Here is a 25,108-nt window from a genome sequence, read left to right as displayed (position 1 = left end):
TACAGACCTGATCTGGAATCCGGGAGAGCTGATTTCTGCCTGGACATAAAGACAGTTTAAACCTGGTGAATCAAACCCTCTCACAGTTTTTTAGCATTGGGAATTCTTTGATGGTGTATGGGCATTTTGGTCATGTTCTTTACCATGATACAGCTCTTACACTACAGTAATGCAAATTGTGCACAATTCTAAGAAAATCAGACGGGAAATTTAGTAGCTGTCAAGTGGCAAGAAAGCAGCTATCAAAAGAATATATAAGTACTTATATAAGCATGAGATGCCTTCATCTGCTGTCAATGACAGTTTGTAAAAACAACATTATAATAAATGTAAATGACCATGTCACAGTAATTTAAGGAAATCAATATATTTCAAATAGAGATGTGAAATCACCTGCACCAAACATACTGATGCTTAACTTACATTTGATTCATTTTTTCAATTTGCATGTGTGCACTGGCCTTTGTGTTCAGAAAAGGGGACAAAAAAGGATTTGGACATGTAAGCCTTGGTGCACTACATCATACTGCATTCCAGGTTCATGTTGAGATTTTTTTTATGACATGTTAATTTTGTTTTAAAATGGAATTCTTTCTGCTAAATCTGTAAAGCTTTTGATTATTGACTCTAAGCACAGAGATTTCACATTGCAAAGTTATCTAAACTATGTGCACACCCTACAGATTAATAAGTGCCAAATTCTTCTATTGTTTCCAAATTATTGTCCTGTTTTGGATATCATACAAGCTGTCCTATACAATATAACACTGTCTCTGCCAGAAATTGCTGAAGTGAGTACAAGTGTTCATGACTGACTTCAGCAGTTGCCTTGGAAACTGGCAATAAGGATCCAAAATTCTTTCTCTACCACACACCCAAAATCTTGAGTCATTCCTGATTTCTTTAGAGTAAATCTGTGCACTCTCCATTTTCAGATTCTTTCTAAAATCTCTTTGTCATGTTCTACAGGAAAATAGACAAACAGAAATTAGGATGCATCTGCTTGTTTGGAGGGAGAACAGTAGGATGGATTCCTAGGACTAAACTGCATTTGGAGTGGACTTGAAAGTCTGCCAAGCAGCAGCCCTTGACTGTCTTTGTAGAGTGGAGAGACCAGCAGAGAAGGCAGCTGGCAGACCAGGCCCTGGCTCTTAGAAATGAAAACCATAGTGTCAATGATGCTCCATCCACACTGAGGGAAAAAGCAATTGACTTTATCTTCTATACAACTTCCTACACCTGTCCTGATCACTCCTTAGTGCCTGAAAATTATCTAGAATTAGTTAAATTCTGTGAAGACTTTTCAAGCTCTTTATTCTACCTCTCACCAAGTGGAAAACAGAAGACAGGGTATTATTAACTTTGAAAAGTTGGGGGGGGGTCAATTCAAAAACTCATTAAGTAATAAAAGCAAATCTCTAATCTTATTATCTGTTGTATTTTATGTTCTATATCTAACTGCATTGTACATGTGTATTTCTAAATCCATTATATATGTCAGAATTCTCCATCCATTAATGGACAATTCTTAAGAAAAACAAATTCAAAACCCAATGCAGCCTGCCTAACTCACTGAATTTAGATATCTGACAAGAAGAAAAATCAGATAAGATGTTTTTTCCAGTATAGTTTCAGTTAGATGTGGAGAACAAAAGAACAATTTTTTTGTCTTTTCTGAGGGAGTAGAGCTTTTGTGAGAACAGACAAAAAACCACAAAGAAAGAAGCAAAGTTCTCACTGTCCATGTGATATTGGTAGCTCACGAAAGCAAATAAAAGTATCTGAAACAAACAATATCAGTTACAATACTACTGGTTCAAGAGTTAGCTGTGGGTTTTTTTACTTAAAATTTGACCTGTTCTTCAGCTACTTTTTTCTCTATGCTCTGTTCTGTATGTGATTGAAGATCATTTAAGTCACTGTGCCAATTATGAGTATTTCTTACTGCCTACATAGTTTTTGTTGTGCTTTATTGTAGTAACATAATCAATATAAATTGTCTAACTCTATTGGAAGACCCTTTCAGAAGATCCTTCTTTGGGCTGGCAAGATGATGTGTATGCTACATCTCCATCCATACTAAATCCCAGGCAGTTTATTTTGTATTAAAACTTTTGCATAGTGACTCACCTAGAGTAGCAGACAGTTTATATGTGTCAGTTATTACCTTTAGTGATGAATAAAACAACTGTTTTCTATTCTGAAAGTCAGTTTTCTGCAGGGGCTTTCACATTCATAGCCTGAAGTAATCATCAAAACAAAAGCTGCTTTAGCACTACACAGACCAAAGGCAGGAGGAAAACCTCCTCCTCCTTTGTGTTCTAGACCTCACCTCCCTGTCCTTTCCTGCTTTGAGGTTTCAGCTCTGTGTTGTTCATTTTACAGACCTGCAAAAGTAAATTACAAATAATGGTAATTTGACTATTTGGGGTATCTAACCAAATTAATTAAAACAAACTATTAGAAAAGTTAAATTATGAAATAAGGAAATAGAAGCAAAAGGTAGATTATCTATTTTACATATATTTCCTCAAATTAATAACTGAATACCTGAGGTTGCAATAGTCATGCTTTTAACTGGGAGAAAATAAGTTTGATATGGGGTAGGAATGCAGATTATGAAGTATAGCAAAGACACAATAAATAAATTGTATTTTCAAGTGAGATGATCCAAAGATAAGGGGGAAAGAACATGAGAAAAGGAAAAGAAGAGAAAATGGAAACAAAAGGAATTCAAAAGAATAATGGGGGAAATCCACCAAAGACTAACTTGAAGAGTTGATAGAAATTATGACTATTTTTCTATTTCTCAGTCCTTTGCTGTTCTCCCTGTATCCTAATTCTACCCCTAATGCTCTTAGCACACAGTTTACCTACCCCTTTCATTGGACATAACCCAAATAACCTGTTTTGCCATTCACCTTTTCACTCCATCTCAGAACTTCAATCCTGCCAAAACAAACTACGCCCTGCCCTTGTGCTAAAACTAACTCAGTTCTCCAGCTCCTTCCTACTTCCCCCTGCTGAAAACACACTCAGGACTGCAGGTGTGTCTCTTAATCACATACAAAAATCACAGGTTTGGAGAAGGCTCTTATTCTCAACCTGCAGTCCCAGAAAGCCAATTCCCAACTTCACAACCAATCTCTTCCTTCTCACTCCCATCTCACCAGGCCAAACCCTTACTCCCCACTACAAGCAGTGGGAACGAAAAAGCAGAACAAAAAAGCCAGCACATTATTTAGCCAAAACTGCTAAATCTTGATCCAAGCACAACTGTATAGCTCTTTGATGAAGTTGCAGTTCCTGTATAAGAATGGCAAAACCAAAAAGAAATTATTATTCTCTAAGGCAGTAAGAATATTTTCTGCTACCTCATCATGCTTCACTTCAGTTCCTGGGGATAGCAGCGTCTTCCTGCAGTAATTTTGATTCAAGGACCATTACCTTACACAAGCTGTAGTGTTGTCACAGGCATTGAAACATTTAGTAATTTCACAGAATCCACAAAATTCTTCAGGACATTAACTATCACTAAGTTTTAAAAGATCATCTAGTACCAGAAATGCCTACTATGTTACTCATGTGGTGGCCCTAGGAACTAAATTAGCAAAAGAAACCTAAAAGACAAAGACCAAAGCCAAGTAAAAAAACCCCAAACCATAACGGGAGACAAATTTTTTAAAAGTTAAAATGCAGATTTAATACCATACCGTAATATAAATTTGAACACATCCCATATAAAAACAGCACTGGTTGTAACAAGACACTGGGATACTTTTGCATGACCCCACTTCCTGTTAGTGGTTTAAAACTTCCCCCTCACCCCCCGAATTTTCATTCGGTATTTCAAAGCAGCATCTGGGTGAAATATGCTTTAAATACAGTGATTTATTTATTGCCTGCAACAATACTTGGCAATAGGAATATGCATGCAACAACCCCAGACAACACTTGCAAAGACACTGAGAAAAGCAAGCCCTCCTAAAAGACAATTCGTCTGCTGAGCGAGCGGGCAGGCAGCAACACGCATTTTGAATGACATGTCTAAGTTTCAACAGCAGCTTGCAGGAAACATTTACATTTGAAAAATCCCTACTTTGACCTCTTTTTCCCCAGTTTGCTTGCTGGCAGATAGGAGTACATGACAAATGAACCTAATTGAAGTAGGCTGGATGCCAGATTGCCTGTTAAAAAAGAGCACCTGATCGTGCTTTAGGTGAGAGGTCAGTGACACTGAACACCAGCAGGTGTAATAACAACCGCAGGCTTTCTGTAAAGGAAATGCAAACAAGAATTCAGCCCCGGGATATTCAGGACAGAGCTGACCTGCTCAGGGCCCGTGTGACTGGCAGCCAGGGCTGCACTCACCATTGGTGATGCTTTGTCAAAGCTGTATCGTGACATGGCTTTGAGCAGTGTGTCATAAAAGATGGAGTCTCGAGCGAAAATCATAATGCAACATAAAACTGGGCACTGAAGAAGAAAGCAGTTTTTCTACTATTAAAAAAGCCCCCAAAGACACAGAATAAATCATTCTGATTCTCAGCACTTGTTTTCACCTTGCCACAAAGCCTTTATCTGTCATCATTTAAAAACTACACTGTTGGAACTACCTGACCATCAGTCTTGGAAACATTTGACAAGAGACTAATTTGTTCTTGCAAACTCTGCATGCTCTACCCACCACTTCTGGGAAGAATGTAGAAAAACAATATGTAAATAACATTTTAAACCAGTGTTAGTCCATCTTATTAAATTACATTAATTTGTCAAACACCTATCCTGCCGATTTGGAGGTTTTATATTCCAACTATTGCTTTTAATCAAAGGAAAAGTGATTGGCTGATAAACAATATTTTTCTTATACTGAAGCTTGCTAAAATTGCATTATAAGACCAATGTCAAGGCACACAATTTGGACCAACCACAGTGTAGTCTTGAAACAAAGCCAATAACCAGTGCAGCTTTCATAGATTTGGGAGCTTTATTTTCTAGAAGACCACCCCCACACTTGATTTCTGGAATATTTGCATCCTTTTTGATTTTAGATTTATTTATTCCATGTTGGTTTAGAATCTGGCAATGGATCCCTCTCTGTTTCAAAAATTCCATCATGATATTAAAAAAATGTAGAGTTCTTAGGCAACGGGATAAATGCTTTAATTGGTGTTTGCAGGATCCTAGTAAAAGCCATCTGTGTCATATGTATATCTACATTTGATCTCACACAATAAAATTAAGGAAAAAAAGAAACAACTGGGATTAGCAATTAGCTAACTGGTCTCTGAATGATGGTCTGTGCTAGATCCTGTTTGGTGAGACTGATGATTTGATTATCCTTCACATAAAAATATTTGTGCTAAAATTCATTCTTAATAAATTTTTTCTTCAGATTATGTTCCATCAGGCAACTCAAGTGAGGCTACTTATTAAAAAGACACATTGATAAGACTTTTCTATCATACTCAGAGTAGAATACAGCAAATGTGTGTGATATTTAGATTTTGGTCATTGCATTCTGATTGATACTGCAAAGAGAGTCAAAATCATGAAAATGAGAACAGCATAGCTGACATTCTCTCCAAAAGTTCTGGTGTGAAATCTTGTCCTCAAAAAGTCAGCAGGACAATGACAGAGTTTACTGACATCAATGTGTTGCTGCGTTGTAAATTCTCCAGGATGGTGGAAGCTTCATGTGCTACATTCTTCTTCTTCAACAAACATGTATTTGGCACTTAATAAATAAAATATGATGAAACCATGAGAAAACAAAGATTTCTAAACCCAGTATAATAGTTTCAGGAAAAGAAAAAAAATTGGAACACCCACTGTCATTACTTCTGAAGTAAAAACAGTCTGTGGCTTTCAGATCTTCCAGCTGGTCAAGTCTGTTTCTGAGCAGCTTTTATGTAAAAAATCATGTACCACCACACCCTGCAGGGCTGTTGCACCATACTCCAAACTCATGGTGCAGTTGATTATTAATGAATTTTTCAAAATATAGAAGGCATACACAAATGAAAAATATGTAACCACTTACATGTGGAAAGAGCTTTTTTTCTGAAAATAAAAATGCAGTTTCATAAGGTGCTTAGCAATTCTTCCTTTAGAGAAGTTCATATTCTAAGACAATTTAGCAGCCCTTACATGCATCGGATCACATAAAACCATGAATCTGAATGCACAAAGACAGCATTTGAAATATTTCTAACATCAGTTATTAACTGAAGTTTGCCTTATGGGTGCTAAGCAGATACTCAGCTTTGTCCCTCCACCCATTTAGGGGAGAATGTACTGATGTGTTAATCACCTGCTGGGTGGTGGTGGGGAATCTATCCTTTGATCAAAGGGAGACATACTGGTTTTACTTTACATCCTGTCTCTCTCACTCTCAACTGGCCCATAGCTGGAGGGATTCATTTCAGGATTTTTCTTTATTCCAAGTATTCTGTTCCTTGCTGCATACCACCACTCAAGACATCAGGGCTAAAACCAAACACTCTTTGTGGTACACCCATATGACAGACTTCAAAATGGAAACAATATTTAAATTAAACCTGTAAGATCAAGTTTGCTGAAACCCTGCAATGCATGAAGCTTTTGAACACTTCAGCATCAGATCAAAGTTTGACGGACAGACTCGAGGAGAGAATCAGTACATTTAAACCTATCAATCCTCAAGGAAAAACAGAGCACATTCGTAAAAGTAGAGTTGACAGTATTCATTTTGTCTTGGTGCTAACAGCAGTCAAATAAAGCCAGAGCTCATGTTTTTTTCTCTGTACTGTATCTTTTTTCTGTAACTAAGGCAGGGGTTTCTCACTCAGCTTGTTTAAAGTACATTTTTGGAGCTACACTGCTTTCAAGAGGGAAAGAAAAGGTTCTGAGTTTCTTCTGATTTTTATAGTGAAGGATCATTTCCAGATAAAACTTTTCAAACTTCCTTCAAGCAGTAAGACTGTATCTGTGGAGGATTCACACACAACTTCAGTAGTTTTCATAGTAAGCCCTCTCCCACAAAACCAAAAGAAAAGGTATCCGAAGACAATTTTTGAACAAGTTGTATTCACTTCTTCTAATTAAAAATTAGAAAACTTATTAAGTAAAAGAGATAACTGGAAAAAAAAGGAATTAGCTCTCTGAGAATGGGCTCTTTTCTCACTTGCAATCAGTTGCAGGCTTTTTTGGTTGACAGGTTCAATTCTAAGAACTATTACTACTAGCAGATATTTTTGAGGATTATTCATTTTCCTTAAAATGAAGGGTCATTCTAGTTCTAAATATGCTTCCATTGATTAATTACACAGTGGAAATAGATTATAAGCCTCAAGGTAAAGAGATTTGCAACACTGCAACTGTGAAATAGCTCGTGTCAATTATAAAACAACAATACAACAGTTTCTTATTAAATTTTCTGCCACTAACTTTGGAAATAAGGCAAATTTACAAATGAAGAGTAAGATCTCTTAGAAGATTAACTGTATAAGAGATGGATTAAAAGCTGAATGTGGTTCGGTACAGAAATCTGGTGAAGAAAAGCACCTAAAATTCAAGCAGTTTAAAAAGTTTTTTTAAAAAATGTCCGACCATGCATAATTATTTTACAAATAAGTGCTGCAGGATCTACGTAAATTTCTCAACAATTTTGTCAGTCCCAGACATAGTGTAAGTTAAATAGGGTGGATAAGGAGTTATGTTTTCATTAAATCTAATCACAGATTTATATCACAGCTGCAACGTAGAGTAAGGCACACAAGAGAATTTAGAAACTTGGTAAAAAAAACTTCTTTCAGCAGCCTAGCATTGAAGAAAAGAAACCTTTATCAGTTTTTTGCCCTGCAATTAATGCAGGTAAGGATACAATATTCAATTACTTTGAAAAAACATAAAGGCAATCTTGTAGCACTTTCAGTGCAGAAGGCTTGAACACAACTCAGTTCAATCAGAATGTTGGAATCTGTTATTACTTACCCAGGTATAAATTCCTATAGGCCTACAGAACCAACCTAAGTCAGACCTAAAGCCTCTAACTGCCATAATCAAAATCACGTTAGATAACAGAATTCCTAAATCATTAAAAACTTACCTCAGTGTTTACATTCGACCCTCTCCATATTCTTAGGGCTAAAATGAATCCTCATGAAAAGCTCACAAGCAGGCCAGGTCAGCAGATGTAAAACACGACACAAAGAATGTGCCTGTGCTGCTTTGATGGCTCCAGCAAACTCAGATTTTGGCCTCAGCCACATTAGGAACAGTAGCCATTTGTAAGCTTCCAGCTTTGTTTGAGATTTATCACCTAATTTCAAGGCCCCAGAACCATGTGTGAGAAAATTAATCATATTATTACTATAACTGGCTCAGAAAAAGCTTGTTGCAAGATCTATCAAAAAATCCCAACCAAAAAAGCAGCAAGAAGAACTAGCTTTCCTAAAATGTAACACAGATTTACTCTCCAAAATTATAGCTCCACGGAAAATATCATTTATTACTGATCTCCATGCTTGCATCTGGTAGAAATATGTCTATCTGCAAAATGAACAAAGAGTTTCTGATTCTGATTAGTTCAACAAGAAAACAGCACTGGATAAATTGAAATTATTTTAATAACCTGATTACCTAAATTGGTGCTAGAGCCTTTGAAGATAAAGTGATTTCAGGAAGGGTCCTTTTGTTTTTAACTTATGGATATAATTCTCTTCCAGATGAAGCTTTTCCACTTGAAGATGTTAGTGCCACTGGCTGCTCTGCCCCTGCCATCTTATCACTGCTCCACGTGCTCTCTCATCCACACCAGGCAACCACAGCCAGGCTGCCCTGATGAGTAGCTACTCAACACTGCTTATGCTAACCTGGAGTGCAGTTGATAAGGGATTGATTTCTTCTGCTGATGGATCTGGGGGGTTACAATCTCAGCAGAAGAATAGCAGTAAGTGGGTAATGGTGGGTGGCAATACCATCCTCAGCTGGCACAGCTGCATGGCTTAGGCTGGGGACAGATTTCCTCACCCACATTCAGGTGTGCTGTGGAAGGATTTCAGTTTCTCATCCCTTTCCCCTGTAAGACCATGACCTCTTCTAATCCTCCAGTAATGCTGTTCAAACGAGTAGCATACTCCTTTTAGTCAAAAAGATCTGGTTTAAAATAAAACTAGTACATAAACTGTTTAGCTAGCTTGGCTGACTTTGGTAGAACTCAGAGCCAAGCTGAAGAAGAGCTCGTGGTCTGGCCAGCCAGATGTGCTGAAAGGCTCCAGGAGGGGACCAGTAAAATCATCATGGCTCTTCTGGAAAACAGACCTATACACATTTTCACGGGTTAACTGTCTATAAAGCAAAGATCAAAACAGAAATAAAATGAAACAGCAAGGCTCTGCCATTTTTGATATGCAGGGACTCTCCATCACAATTTAAAATAAGCAATTAGCACACGAGATTTTTTTTAACAAATGAGAATATTGTTGCCAAAACAGATGATTAGAGTGGGACAGTATAGAGAAATCAGAAATATTAACAGGCATATCTTAGCTATTTCTAATCCACTACATTAATATTTACTATTAGAGCACAAGTATACAAATAGCTACATATTGTCAAAACAATGTTCCTAAGATGCTGATTACTGAACTTAATTAAATCACATGAACAAATATTTTTCTTAGATTTCTGCATTTTTACTCTGTTGTAGAATTATTCATAAATTATCTTGTTTCAGCCACAGATTTAAGGCTCATACTCAAGACAATCACATCATTCCCAATGCCTTTACTCTGTCAGAAAAAGGAAAGGAGTATGCAAGGACACCTGCTGGAACAGCCAAATGGTTCTGTTTATTTGTTTCTTTGCAACGACACCTCCCTCAGTTCAGTTCTAGACACCACTCCCTGAAGATGTGTTTCCATTACTGAAGGTGCATGATCTGAAAATTTGCTTCAGAAACCAGAGCCAGAAGAGCAGAAAGAATAAGAGACAGCGTGGATGTGACTCCAGACTGGCTCCAGGCTTGTGGCTGGTAGGACTGGCTATCTCCGACAGCAGTCATCACCTAGCAGAGGTTTTCCTTGAGGAAACCATGAGACAAATGCAATGACAACTGGTATTTCATTGATGTTACATAGGTCAGCACAGGGAGGTTGTCTTACTTTTTTTTCTTACTTTCAAAGTGGCATTATGGCATTGTAACTAATAGAATACTAAAAATAGATACTAGGAGACTTTAATTAGGTATATATTTTTGGTACTTTGATGAACACTTTCTCTTGTATTTTTCCATAAGCTTCGCAGAGCAATTTACATAAATCTCATTTATTTAAAACTGGGGGGTTTAATCTTTTAGTATTAAATTATAAAATCTTACATTTAAAAGTTTATGTCATATAACCTTTGATTAGGTCAGGAGGTAATTCTGCTTCCAAACAAACCAGGACCTTCCAATCAGAATGCTCTGCAGGCAGTACCACATTCACATACCCTAATATTCACCAACAACTCTTCGAAACTGTTTTCAAGACAAATAAAATAATAGCAATTTCACATATTCCATGATAATTTGTAGAATTGAAATCCAACACAATGCAATTCATCATTGAATTCACATCTTTAGAGCAGATTTTTGCTACTTCTTTTCAAGATGTCAGCTTAGCTTCAGATTTTAAACAGCGAGATTATTTGATTACTTTTGCGAAATCAGCAATTAACTACTCCAGTTTACAGCAACCATAGTATTTCAAAACAAAGATGAAAGCTGTGAAAACACACACAGCCTTTTCTCACTTTTTACAGTGTTTAAAATTGCTCTGGTATGTTATTTATTTTTACTATGGAAGAGTATAAAAGAGCACGACTGATGATGATGGTAGGCCCTGTGATTGTTGTCTTCAGACTGACTACATCAAAAGCTTTCAAGTTCAGTTCATCTGCTACATTTTATTTTTTTTGTACACCTTCTGCACCTGCAATGAAAAAGCTGAGGCCAAAGTTCAGGCAGAATGGCCTGACTCTCACAGCTGAAACAGAAGTGACAGACAAAAAACTAGTGAATTTATATAATATGTTTCTACAGCTAGACATGAGGATGATTTGGTGTCTCATAAATACAATGTTTAAGATGAGATAAATGCCTGTCAAAGAACATCTAGTTCATACAAATAATTTGAGAATACATTTGTGTATATGCACAGGTGCTTTTCTACTATGAAAAGAACAATCAAAAGGAAGAAACTGCTCTGAGTGAAAACTGAACAGTACTGAAATAAATAACAGGGCTTTCATTAACTCTAACAGGCCCAGGGCTTCAACTTCCAGCCTTAACTCTCATGTCAAGTCATTGACACATTTCCAGTATATAATCAATAAAATGTAACCAAATACATACAGCTAAACAAATTCCTACTTTTAATGAAAACCCTCTGACTTCAGCAGCGAGCAATTAAAACCCAAAAATATTAGCAGTAGTAATAAAATCTTCAAGAAGAAAAGAAAGGTAACTTTTCTTTAACTAATATAAAATGTCCCAATAAAAATAAAAGCTATACATGTCTTCCATTAAGAATTAAAGTATTTTAACAAGAATAAAGACTAGTCACAAATCTGTCCATTTGCAAAACAAACATTGCTTGGGAGGTTCCTCCTTTTGTTTAGTAAAAACTAAGTTACAGTAAAACAACAACCATGCCTAAAAATTCACAAATCCAAAATGCCCTTGGGCTCCAGTCTGTGTAGCAACACCCATTTTTCTAATTAAGCATAGAGCTGGTATTCACACACTCAATGAGAAAGTTAAAATGAACACTGCAAACAGTCATGCTCCTTATTTTTCCCTTGCCTTGCATGATACTGATGCTCATTTCAAGGTTAACATGTTTTTTCCTAAACAGGCTAAACAGAATATCCAAACAAAAAGAAAAATAATTTACAAAAGTCATAACTTGAATTAATGAAAACAAAAAGCAGAACAATAGCTAATAGTTAATGTCTTTAAACATATCTTATATAGCAACATGACAAAATTTTGTTGTGCTTTGCACTGCTGTTAGCAAGAACATCTTGAGAGAGAACTGTTCACCACACCTCAGCAAAGACAAATCTAGGCACCACATTTGTTTTGTAACAGCCTTCTCCTCCTCCTCCCTGAAGCATATGAAACACATCCAATAGTTAGAAGTGAACAGCAAATATTTGCCTGAGCAATATTCTTTCATCCATGTTGCAGACAATTTCTGCTTTGAAGGAGTTTTTTGCTGAATGGCACTGATGCCTCCTGAAGAATGCCTACACAGTATCTATTAAGGCCAAATTTTAAATTTACAGACTTTATGGGCTGCTCCTAAATCCAAATTTAGCAGACTAGCTTTATGATCCTATTTTCAAAAGCACTAGACCTCAGCTGCTGCCAGGCACAGGCTTCAGTTGCTCTTTGTTTCACATGTGAAGGTAACCCTGTTCTGAGGATGTAACAGACAATAAATTTGTCCAAACACTCCTCAGCATCTTTTAAAACATTTAAAACTTCACATCTGACACAGAATGAGGTCTACAGCACTGTACAAACAAAATACTGTACAAATAGGTTTTGTGTTGAGCTCTCTTACACACACATGGACAGCTTGTGGCAAAGTCAAAACTGTTTTTCCAGTGTCTGCTGCACTTCAGTGGTTGGAACTGGAAAGGGAAAACAAGCACTTGTGTTCTACCTGCACTCCTCAGCTGTGCCACAAAACATATTTTCTGAGGGTCACATGGCTTCAGTTACCCATGACAGATTGCTATATAGGCTTAATTCTTAAAACTTATCATCACCTCATGATTTTCTTTCTTTTTTTTTTTCCTCTGTAAGGGTGAGGAGAGGGGAAAAGATCCTGTTTCTAACAAGACTTGAGCACTGCAGCTACATTTGCTACCAAATGGGCTGGCCAGTGAGATTTCCCTGAACACCTTGTCTGTTCCTTAATGAGTAACCAGCTCTCTATAACCTTACAACACTTTCTCATCCTGCCACTCTGCATCTCCACCAGCATTTCCTGTCACTCCTGTGTAGTAGTTGAGCACCAAAGTGGTAAAGTTTAAAGGGAGTTCACTTAATAATTAGAGGACCAGCCTGCACTATCTTTACTGAGGCAGAGTCCCACCTCATGGCCTCTGGAAAAGCTCTGATTGCATAAATCAATCATAACAATTAGTCTTGGAACAAAGCAAATTCAGAAGCTACATGTTTCGGTATACCGGCACTTTCTGTTTTGTAGGAAAAAAATCCTCTTAAAGAAAAATCAACTCCAATTCAAAAGCATATAATCTATTTTACACTGCTCTAATAAATGCTAAATAAATATTCCCTAAGTCTCTTGCCAGCCAGCTTTCAAAATCATTGTACTCTTTGTGCACAAATTTTCTAAAACCAAATCAAATGTGGTTTTGAGACTCTAAAAGGGAAAAAATATGCTTTGGTTCATAAACATGTTCCATGTTGCAATGGAAATGCATTATAGTTTAAATAATTTAAACTGTAAAACTACAAATTATGGCAAATATAAAAAGTATAAAACAGTAAGGTGAAGTTTTTTAATAGAAACCCACATTCTTTCAGTTGAAATACTTTAAAAATTAAATTGTTTCTATTCTATTTTCCTCTCCAACATAAAATATATTCCTCATGTTCATTCTCATTGGGTGTCTTGTTTTCTTCACGTTCACAACGAGTTTTTGATAGATGTGTGCAGTAACAAAACAAATACATAGAAGCTTTTCAAAGTAAGATAGATATACACCCAATTTAATTACATTAATGTTGTGTTTTAATATACACTCAGTTGACTGAGAGATTTGATTTCTCTCAACCATACTACTTGTTATGAAAATAGGAGAGAGTGTGAGAGGAAGAATGGTAAAATGCCAAAAGCAATATAACGTGTGGAAGCTTTAATAAGACATTAATCTTTACTTATGTGAGTAGATTTTTCTCCTCTGAACAGGCCCATTGTGGTAAATGAAATTGTTCCTGTAAGAAGTAGCAAGCAACATTTTCTACCAGCAACCCACCAAAGCCCGGTGTCCTCAGCAGTGTTGAGACCATGGTGATCTTGAGCTACAAATTACCCACAGCTCCAAAGGCCAGCCCCAAACAAGTGGATATGCACAAACCAGTACCTGACACATGATGACAATACAGTAGTTACTCATAATTTAAGAGACAAACAATATAAGCTGCACTTTGTATTCTTGAATATCACAAGGAAATTATTGTATGGATGTTACTCCATCATAATATTTCAGGCAAAGAGCATGTATTGCACAGAGAGATTACACTTTCCTTATTAAACATCTGCTGCTTATTTTAAAATTTCACTAAAACATTTCAACTTAAGAGGTAGTCTCATGTATTTCCATGCATATCAAATTCTGTTTGAGTGAAACTGCATGCTCAATCCGTGGCAAAATTTCTTAAGTATCAAACTTTCATACACATTCTGCAAAGATATTACAGTGCTCCTACAGGGACTTTAGAGATGATAAAGCAAATTAATACTAGTTTAAAGAACTTACCTACTGAAGAAAAGAAAATTGTTTAAACAGATACAAATAGATGTCTTTCAAAGTTTTGCACCCACCTACACCTTTAGCCACAATAAGTTATGAAAAAACTAAACCACTACACCATTAAACCTCTAGACAAAGTTTCTCATTTTTCACTGCATATAAGAAAACATCCTTACAGCATTCACAAACACACTTGTCAAGAAACACACAGCTCCATGCAGTGTATAAAAAGAACCACACCAATTAGACTGAAACTTGAAAAAGAGAGAAAAGAGAGTTTCTCACCCCTCAAAACAAAACTGGAACTTTGGTTTATAGGAACGGCTATGCCCATATACCCTCCTCATCATCCTGGGTGCCAGGCATTAGGAGATGCACAGAGAAGGTGTTGGCATTGGAATGAAAGAAAGAGAGGTTAGTTACACTGGTGCATATAAAATACAATTTTCTTGGCTGTTAAAAACATGACTTTTTTTTTTTAATATAAGCCAGTGAAAACAACTGAACAAGCTTGTGTTACATATACAAGAATCTGCATCTATAGCAACCAAAAAAACAACAACAGTGACATAGAAGTTTTTCCCTCCCAGTTCAAACAGTGCGTAGGAAGATGATTAAAAGATTTAATATTAAAAGATTATCTATTTTTTAATTGCACGCAATTCATACCAACATTAACAGCAAAGAAAAGATCAAAGCTTTTAAGTAAGCAAAAAAATTAATCAAATTGTCTTACATTCTGTTACAAGATACAAAACTGCTGAATAACCAAAAAATCTATCATTAGCAAAGTACACTTTTCCAGCATGCTACCAATTAAATTTATCTTTTCAACAAATGTTGAATGCACATTTTTGAATAGTACTAAGTAGTTATTCCCCTTTTTTCCAGTTTTGAAATTAGGTTTATTAATTTATTTAGAGTTTTAGTGATAAATAACATTCATGACAAATACAAAAATTCATAACAATTTCTTGAATTTGTTTTAAAAAGGGATTAATTTATGGCAGATAAGCTGAAAGTGGAAAGCGTTCACATGTGTTATAAACTTGAAGTTAATAATAAAAATAAACTTTAATTTTAGTAAAATAAAAACAAAATAAGAAACATGAACTAAACCAGGAGATTGAAATGTTGTTCCCCAGATGCATTAACTAAAACTGAAATTTTACAATGACTCTTTATCTATACACACAGAAATGTGCATGTGCACAGCTGTCTCTATACATAGTTCTACTGTGCCCAATGATGTGACACAGCTTCTAGAACACAGAGGTGCACAGCACAGTGTTTGTCATTTAACTCAGCATTTCAAAATCAAATAAAATCATATCATTTTAGATATCTTTAAATTCACCCGTTAATATTTTGGAAACGTAAAAAAAATACATTCTATAATTTCAAAACCTTGAAAGTTAGCTGGTGTAACATGTTGCTGGCACTTAATTAAATCTAAAAACTAAATAAAATGAATGGTAATTAATTATGATTGAAATGGACAGGAATTTTAGCCTGAAAATATACACTGCCAGTATCACTACTGTTCCTAACCCATTCTTGGAATAAAAAAGAGCTCCCAGATGTCAACTGTTATTAAAAACCAGATGTTAAGATAGATGCCTTGCATGTTGCTGAATTAAGTAAAGAAATCTGACAGTCCACTATAAACTTAGCTATCACTTAACACAGGAGAAATGTGGGTAAATTTTTTAAAGTTGACTTGGAACACATCTGAGTTATAAGATCTGCACAAATACACCACAAAGCAAAGACACAGTAAGGCCTGAATATCCTTATTTATTTTTGAAACAAAGGGACAGGTTCTGTAAAACTTCCAATAAGCTGGGTTTCCCTCTGTGAAAACACAAGCTATTCCCTCTGAATTCTGCAGGAGCCACTCTTGGTCAGGCCCACTAGCCCTAATTGAACTGACTTTCAAGTTGACAAGACTTTTACCAGAGTAAAGGCTGAAGAAAAGATGAAGGATTTCTTTTCCGCTGAGTAGTTTGATCCTATTTCACCAACAGAATGCATTAGGTTAATCTTTGGTGATATCCTTAAAAATAGCAAGAAATCAACAAAATGGACAACTCAATAGGTTTCCAGGTGACTCCTCCCCTAACTACACACAGCTGCTTTGCTGTTTAAAGCATTGCAATCCTTCAAACAGGCAGATGGTCATTTTTACTTCAATTATTTGTGCAATCTCCTTTTGGCAGAATTCTAGAAGAGTTGAAAAATCAAATATTGTCAAATATTTGTAAAAAGTTTTATGGGAAATTAAAGACTATACAGTTTGACACTGATCCTGATATACAATAAGCAAAAAATTAAAAGCTGGAGCTCAGTTAATGTCAATCAACATGGCTTTATTGAGTATCAGTCCTGTCAAAATAACTTTGTATCTTTTCCAATTACATAGAGACTCTTTTTGATAAGGTAAGTGCTTTGAAATAATATGCTGAGATTTCTGTAAGGCATTTGATTATGTGCCACATGACACAGTGTCAGAAAAATTATCTCTACACAGAATGAATGTTTGCTGGAGAAGGAAGGAGATCCACAGATCTCTTTCTCATCCCAAACTTGTTCCATATTCCCATGATCTGAAAGAAAAGCCTGAAAAGTCTTCTTGGAAAAGTGAACAGATTTGGAATTATCTGAATAAATATTATCAGACACACACATATGCCTGAAATCATGAATCCACTTTCATAATAGGAAAACATTTAGGGCAGGCTCAGAAGAAAGGGAACTGCTTCTGAAATCAATGACATCAAAAAGGTCTTTACAGGTCATGGTGGAAACGAACACGTGGTACAATGTTGGATTTACCAAGACAAATACAGACAGAGAAAGAAAACTCAGAACATTTGCTGTATCTCTATATGGCAGCATTGGACCATTAAGAGAATTACACATCTGGTGCTCACGTCACACTCTTGTGAATATTTGAAAGACTGTAACCAGATCAGGAAACAGCTAGAAAATTATTGAAAAATAAACTTGGCAGTGAGAAACAAGAGACTCAACCTAACTGATCCCTCAGAAAACACTAAAAGATTTTCTGATCATTATTAACTAACATAGAGAAAAGGAGACAGCTCTTTTCTCTAGCAAAGAAAAAATCTAGATAGAGATTTAGAGGATGTAGTTACACTCCAAATACAGGACACACTTTTCAGTAACTCATTGTTTCTGGATGATTTGAAGACTTCATATCAAGTCTTAGACACTCTCTAAAAGATACAGTTAATTATATTCAAAATAATTTTTAAAAATTATAGATTTGATGAAGAAATTATTCAGAGGTCCAGATTGTGATCACAGTCCACTTAACCTTCAACAGCTGCAATTAATAAAAATCCTCTTCCATCATTTTTTCCTCACACCTGTTTCAATGAGAATGTGTGTGCCATGATCTACCTTACCCAGTACACAAAAAATTTATTACATATTTTCCAATTTTTTTGATTAGAATGTTCATAAAATTAAGCACAGTGATCTGTTTTGACATAAAATTGAATAAAAAATAATAAAAAAACCCAACAAACAAACAATACCATCACTGGATTTCAAACTGTTAGTACTAAGAGCAATCTCAAAACCAGTCTCAACTGGTGTAAATCTTAACATACAGTTACAAATTTTTCTGTATGGATAGCAACAAGTATCCAAAAGCACTGGATAAACAGCACATAAGAACCAGGACTGTGATTTTGATAGGTTTCATGAATGAAGTATTGTATCAAGAAGCTAAGATTTAGTGCCTCAGTGCAAACAGATAATAGAGAGAATACAGAATTCTTCACTGAAGTTCTGAGACAAATGATGTTCACTACTTATTTTTGCATTCTTGACACACAGTGAAGCAAAATGAAAGCTCCAGTTATGCCTTATCATTTATTAATATTGGAACAGAGGATGCCAGAAGTATGCTTAGTTTTTCGTATCAGTGTGTATCCTACAGAATCATTAATCTATGGCTCTTTCAAACAATAAACTACAATCAAGCAATTTTTCATTAATGTTTATGTTCATTAACTGCTTTTTAAACTTGGATCTATCATTGCTTTATAGGGTCAAGAACAGCAATTCAATGACAAAAACCGCAAAGCAAAATCTCAGTTACTGACAAGTGAAACAGGAAAAACAAAATTCAAGAGGTGCCATTTGAATTGAGAAATTAGTACACACACTTGTTATAAAATTGTTATCAATCAGAGTGTTTAGAACATTGAATGCCTTGAATATTTAGGACTGACATCCAAGTATCGAATTTGGGCCTGTATTTTTAGTACAGTGGAATAATCTCAAATACTACCAAGGCCTTTTTTACAAAGGCTATTAATAGATTATAAATTCATTGATTTTATTTCATCCTTTTGCTAGTCCTTTTTTTTTATTTCTGGGGGGTTTTTTTTCTGTTTTTCTGGTTTTTTTTTTTTTTATTTCTGTTTTCTATTTCTGTTTATTTATTGCTGCTATTTACCATATTTGCTTACTACCTTAAAAAGAAGTATCTGCTGTCAATAAATACGATTTACTGCTCTGATCCAATCACCACAAAACCTCAAATACAGCTTCAAAGTATACTGCAAAATGAGGAGCTTAAAGATCAGTGCTTGCAAAACACTACACACAGATATAGAAGGCTTGTATAGAGACATTTTCAATTTTGTTATTGGCATGTATCTCAATGCAAGCTTTGCAGGAACACTTCTCAGCCATCAATTCTCTAAGGTTCACCAGTGTCAGCAGCAAATTTGACAGCAGCAGCCTTCAGATAACAGGGGCTACCTTACACAGCAGGTTAGAAACAAAGGAGCACTCTAATCAGGGTCTACACAATTAGGTCTATCTACAAAATTTTAATAATCAGATGCCAGAAATTATCAGCCTATTCAGAACCACTCTGCATGTAGCATATTCTTGATTACTGGTGAACACGGAGTAGCTGTAGGAGGTCCTATTTAGCAGTGTGTTCCAACAGCAACAGATCTACAGCCATTACAATGGTTCTGAGAGTCTCCTCTGTACAATACACCTGTCTTGGGGAGTATTCTGAATTAATTTCACCCAAAACTGAATTCCCTTTAGCAATTTCACAGTGCTGGTGGACCTCCTGGAATGCATCTTTCATTTAAGTTGAATCAAAGAGGAACTTGGGGTGCCCAATCCAGCACCACATCTGGATATAAACCACAGTGCAAGAAGTGGGAATGAGCAGGAGGATTTGATTCAACTCTGCCTTCTTGATCAGAACTAAAATCCCAGTGTAGGTGCACTCAAAGACTACAAAACTCTGGATTACTCTCTGGCCACCTCATAAAAATATATGTACAAAACCTGGTTACAGCACAATCCCCCACACTTTTGTGGCATGCAAGTACCTTTATAAAACCCACTCTTAAAAAACAAAAAAGGTCCTAATCTCCTTTTAGCCAAAAGCTTTCACAACACAGGCAACATGAAAAACTTGATGAGTTAACCTTTTCTGGTACCCTTCCCACAATAGGAGACCCTTCCTGACAAGGCTCATCACATTTCCCTTCATGTGCTGCATGCTAAGAAATGATGTCTTAACTTGGGTTAAATAAATCTAGCGATAACCTGCTCATCTCTGCAACTAACTTTCTGATGACTGATTTATGCTGCTCTCCTTATTATCCATGGCTACTAATGGGTCATTAAATGTCTAACTGCTGGCTCTGAACTCTGAAACTTTCCTACTTACAGCAAATGCTTACATTTACAAGTATTAATTTCCCCTTTTTACAACGAAATCTACCTGCTAAGAAATTATATTTCTTTGAAATCAAGAACTTAGTCTAAAAATCAGAATCTTTCAGAGCTTAGAGAGACTTTTACCTGCTGCTCAGTTTCTAGGAGCAAACATAGCTGAGGACTAATCACACGACCTCTCCATGCACAGAACAATTGACTACAGAATAGTTTTGTGCATGAATGATTTGAAGAACTGAGCCTGTAGCTAAAAAGTGGAAAGACTAGCAGTGGATTCATTTAAGTGTTTGGTGCATAGAGCTTTAAAAGGTCTTTATTTTATGTTTCATTTGTATATTCAAAAAGCTGAATAAATCTTAAAAATTGCTTCAGCAATATATATTTATGTCAGAGGTCTATTTTCAAAGTTATCCATAACAGAAGGGGTCACAAGCGACCATGCATCACCCAACTATGAAAATGGCCTTAAAGCCCATCTCACCATTTGTTCTATTTGTGTATAGTTGGTTTAAAATCAATCACAAATACTGCCCAAGTGGGAAAGTGAAAGGTTGTTTCTGACCACTGACTTTACAGCACCCAGACTAGCATTAACATGAATAAGATGTTTCACCAGATACTCATGCATTCTGAAGTTTTATCACTAGATGAAGCAGAAACTCAATGCTTCTTACAAGAAGTGGTCCGTGAAATCAGATTTGCAATGCAAAAATTTATGGTGCCCTTTGTAGTGAAAGCCTGTGACATGTTATCTCACTTAAGTAACCAGTGCCAGATATGCAACTTTTGTTATCAAGTTACTGTCTCCCAGAAATGCATTTTTGGCTCTCTCAGTTGGTCTAAAGACCTATTTTAGACTATGATGGTGGCAGATAATTTTTCTACTAAGAAATACAAGATAAATGTAAACCTCTATATAAGTGTTGTATATTATAACACACACATTCAGGGGAAGTGAGGGGGAGAGATTTCTATAGCTAAACATGATCTCAAAAAATTTTTCCATATGTGGAAAAGACTGGAAAGCTAACATATAAATATAGATATATATAAATATACACAGTGCTCAGTGTGTATACATTTATATCACATTCACTAAACCTCAAAATATAAAATAAATTCATTTTTGTAAGCAAAGGAGAGGTATAACTTTTCAATGTACAAAATCCATCTCCTGGAGTATCAAAGAATGCTAAACCTGTTTCCTACTTCTTGTTTTTATTACAGCTTCAGTTCAGCTGGCCTTTTAGTAAATGAAAAATTTAATATCATTAAAAGATGTTTGAAAAGTAACCTGGCTACAATATAATTGCAATTAAGAGGCAGGAATAACAAAAGCATTAACAAATATTCCAAATTCCTATTGGTTTTACTTTCAAGAGAGAAATGTTGAGTAGCTCAAAATGTTTCTAACTGCAAAACGGCAGCAAACCAAAATCAAGAACTAGAGTATTCCTGAAAGATAAATTCAGATTCAGAGAGACTCTTCCAAATTTCAAGGTTCTTTCTTTTCTTCCATCACAAGTACTATGTAACTCACAGTGACCCTTAGGTTTGAAGCCAAACCTCAGAATGTGGGCAAGCCTCTGTAGAAGACTATTTCAGTTTTCTTTTTAGGTTAAAGTAGACAGGAATACCTAGATAGATGTCAGAGGCAAGCAAAATTCTCTGTATCTACTGAAATAAGCACATGACAGCACTCACTGAGTTTTGGGAAATGCTTAAGACAGGAATTACACCCTCATTAGAAGAGAAGTATTTGCCATTCAGTAGCTGTTTATACTAAACAATATAGCTGTGATAACTGCGTACAATTTAATTGGAAAACTGATATTTTAAAGGTGACCGTGATCCAAATAGGATTTTACAGCATTCAGTTCAACAAGTCTGAACAACGTGTGATATGAATCACAAGTTCTTTGTTCCAGAAGAATCATATGTGTAGCAAAGATGCAGAATTAGAGGAAAGATTAAAAATTTGAAAGCATTTATATGACTAATTTGCACTGCACTTCTGAGTTCCCAAAACACTAATTCAGCACAATACTAGTTATTTACAGTGGATATGTCTGGGATTGTTTATACTGAATGTACTGACAGGCAAACCTTGCCCTGCCCAAATTCCTAAATTAAATAAATCCATGTGACTCCAATGAGCTTAGTGCAGGCTCAGCTCGGTGCTAATGCAATTGCGTGCTGCCCTGAAGCTTGAGGCACCAGCAGAACAAGTTCACATCCATTTGGGGAACAGACAAGAGCAAGCTCACACCTGCCCAAAAACACTGCCCAAAAACATAGAGGGTAAAGAAACATGCAGAATATAAAACAAAATCTGGGTCAGGGAGGAAGGCAATAATTCCAATTTACTGCTTTAGGCAGCTATATCATATCACTTTTTTATAAATGACAATGTCACTGGTTTTCCCCTTGGTTTTTTTTTTTCTTCCTTCCTGAACAACCGAAAAACAAAGTTTCAATGATGCAGAAAACTCCCAAACAAGGTATTTCAGTTTTCCAGGTACTAAACTTCTGCTCTGACTGAACTATCTACTCACAGTCTAAAGAAATTTGAATAATCTTATGCTTTTCAAATAACCATGGTTATTATTTGCATTAGCTAAAATAATCTGGTTTGGTTTATGTTTGTATGGCTTTAAAGTTGTGTTGTTTGGTTTTGTGTTGGTTTGTTTTTTTGTTTTTTTGGTTTTTTTTAATCTCAGTTTCAATATTCCTGAGGCCTGTTCAGGAGTTTGAGGTTGGCAATTTTCCAGCGTGGCCACAGAATAGAAAGCATTATGCTAACAGCCAGGACTGCCAAAATACACAAAGCAGCATGCTCTCCCTTTCCCTGAAATTACACATGGATCAATACAGTGATTTGTAGATCAGGATGCAGACACTAAAATAATAATCATTGTTTGACTGTCCTGTGGTTCTGATTTCCAAGTCATCCACCTCAAACAAAATCCCATCTGACCTGTTCAGAGTTTTTCACATATCGTCTTTCAGCAACTCCAAGGATATTTAGCAGTTCCAGCTGATGAATAAAGACCTGTTGCCAAGACCAGTCACCACTTTACAAATCAATAAACACTTTTTTTTCAGAGCACATGGTCTTCTTCAAAAAGTTAGTTTTTAGTGGCATAGCCTACTTGGCAACAGCCAGTTTGTTGTCAAGTTTCACGCATGGCTGCATGTGATTTCTTTTCTCAGATGCTGGAGTTTACCAGCACGCTTTTAAAAAGCCTGTTTACAATGACACACATTTAACAGTAAGACAGCTACAGGCTCGTTCCAAAACAGTTGGCTTTGTGACTGGAGAGTGGCAGGAAGGGAAGCTTCAGGGATATACCCTGCCCCATCACTGTCCTGATAAGGAGGACTTTTCCTTTAGATAAGAGGATAGTTCAGAAACCTTGAACTACTTTTTAGGCCTCCTTGCTGAGATCTCAGAGGAACAGAAAACTTTTTGGTGAGTTTGTAACAAATTACTTCTAAACACTGAATCTTGTAGAAGGGCCATCAGAAATGTTTTAAGTGGGAAAAGAAATCTCTATGTAGCCAGACGGGATTAAAAGATGTAAAAGGACATCATTTTACATGCTGAGGCACCATGTGACATTCCATCCCAAATTACAGGTTCTAAGAATAGGGCCAACTTTTTGGAAAGCAGCCAGCTCCTAAGGCATGCCCTATGATACTCACATTTTTCTAAAAATCAGATTCTTTTCTATGAGCACATAATCTCTCATAAAACAAAATTAAAATATATTTGTAGCCCTGGTGACCACAGAGTAAAGCATTCACCTTTGAATCCACTACAGCTCAGGTATTCAGGAAACTTCTAGGAGATTAAGAACACTGTACATTTTATTTCTTTAAAGATCTCCAGTACTATGGGAATTAAGAAGATTTGATAGTTGTTATAATCATCAGAACTGGCAATAAAATCTAAAGTAAGAAAATTCTTTGTATGTTATACCTCCAGTCTTCCACTGTGTTAATGCAGAATCAAGTTCTTCCCTATGACCTCTCAAATAACCTAACTCCCTATTAAGAATGCCATCAGACTAACTTAAGCATATCTGAGATATATGCATGTCGGATACCTACACTTCTTTTTTCATGTAGAGATGCTGCTTTTAATTTTAATAATCATTTACAGTTTTTTACTAAGTAGTCCAGAAGTGGAATCTTGAACTTAGAACCTTCAACCACATCTTAATGTTCTCAGGAAGTTGAAGAAGTCCTGGGTAATAATCAAAGACTACTATTCATTATGTGGAGACCAACCTGGAGTTAGAGACTGGTCATTTGTGCCAGTAAATTGAGGACTTTCAGCAGGGAGTGAAAAATGCCCACAGAAATGAACAGTAGGTGAATATGAGTGACTAGAGCCCAAAACTCAGGACGGGAAACAAACAGGGAGTAACTGAGAGGATCCTGAGATTAGAAAACCAAAGAGAATGAGACATCACAAATTGACCAGAATTGTGGTCAGCAGGACAGAATTCTCTGTTGGCTGGTAACTCACAGGCCTGCTCCCATACTGAAAGGAGGGAACTGACAGAAGGAGGGCTGCTCAGTGAGGCAGCTGTGGCAGGGAATACAAGTGTGCTGATTCCTAACAACTTGCAACAGCATCAGCAATTTTATTCAAGAGCACACAGTCACTGGTGTGACACAAGCAGGCACTTCCTTCAAAACATTCTCCATAAAAGGGAGAAAACTGAAAGATGATGCGGGCAACTGAGGCCAAGAGAAAAAAGTTTTAAGGAAAAACAGTAAGGATGTAGAGATGAGAAATAAGAGAGGCAGGGAGCTGGAC

The 25,108-nt window shown here is 36.2% G+C and overlaps 1 protein-coding gene across 17 annotated transcripts in view; it reads right to left on the bottom strand.

The window, feature by feature from the left end:
- The window catches only part of ERC2 (ELKS/RAB6-interacting/CAST family member 2), a 431,283-nt gene that overhangs the window by 95,029 nt on the left and 311,146 nt on the right, over positions 1-25,108 (bottom strand). For all 17 annotated transcript variants that reach the window (XR_007206019.1, XR_007206020.1, XR_007206031.1 and 14 more), the window contains one exon: positions 14,821-14,886. Coding sequence is in view for 1 of the 17 variants with exons in the window: in XM_048315313.1 (XP_048171270.1) it covers positions 14,860-14,886 (27 nt within the window). In the remaining 16 variants the exon portion in view is untranslated. The remainder of the gene's footprint in view (positions 1-14,820; positions 14,887-25,108) is intronic.

Source organism: Corvus hawaiiensis, chromosome 11 (genome assembly GCF_020740725.1).
Source record: "Corvus hawaiiensis isolate bCorHaw1 chromosome 11, bCorHaw1.pri.cur, whole genome shotgun sequence".
NCBI classification, from domain to species: Eukaryota; Metazoa; Chordata; class Aves; order Passeriformes; family Corvidae; genus Corvus; species Corvus hawaiiensis.
This window is presented reverse-complemented; position numbering and strand designations above follow the sequence as displayed.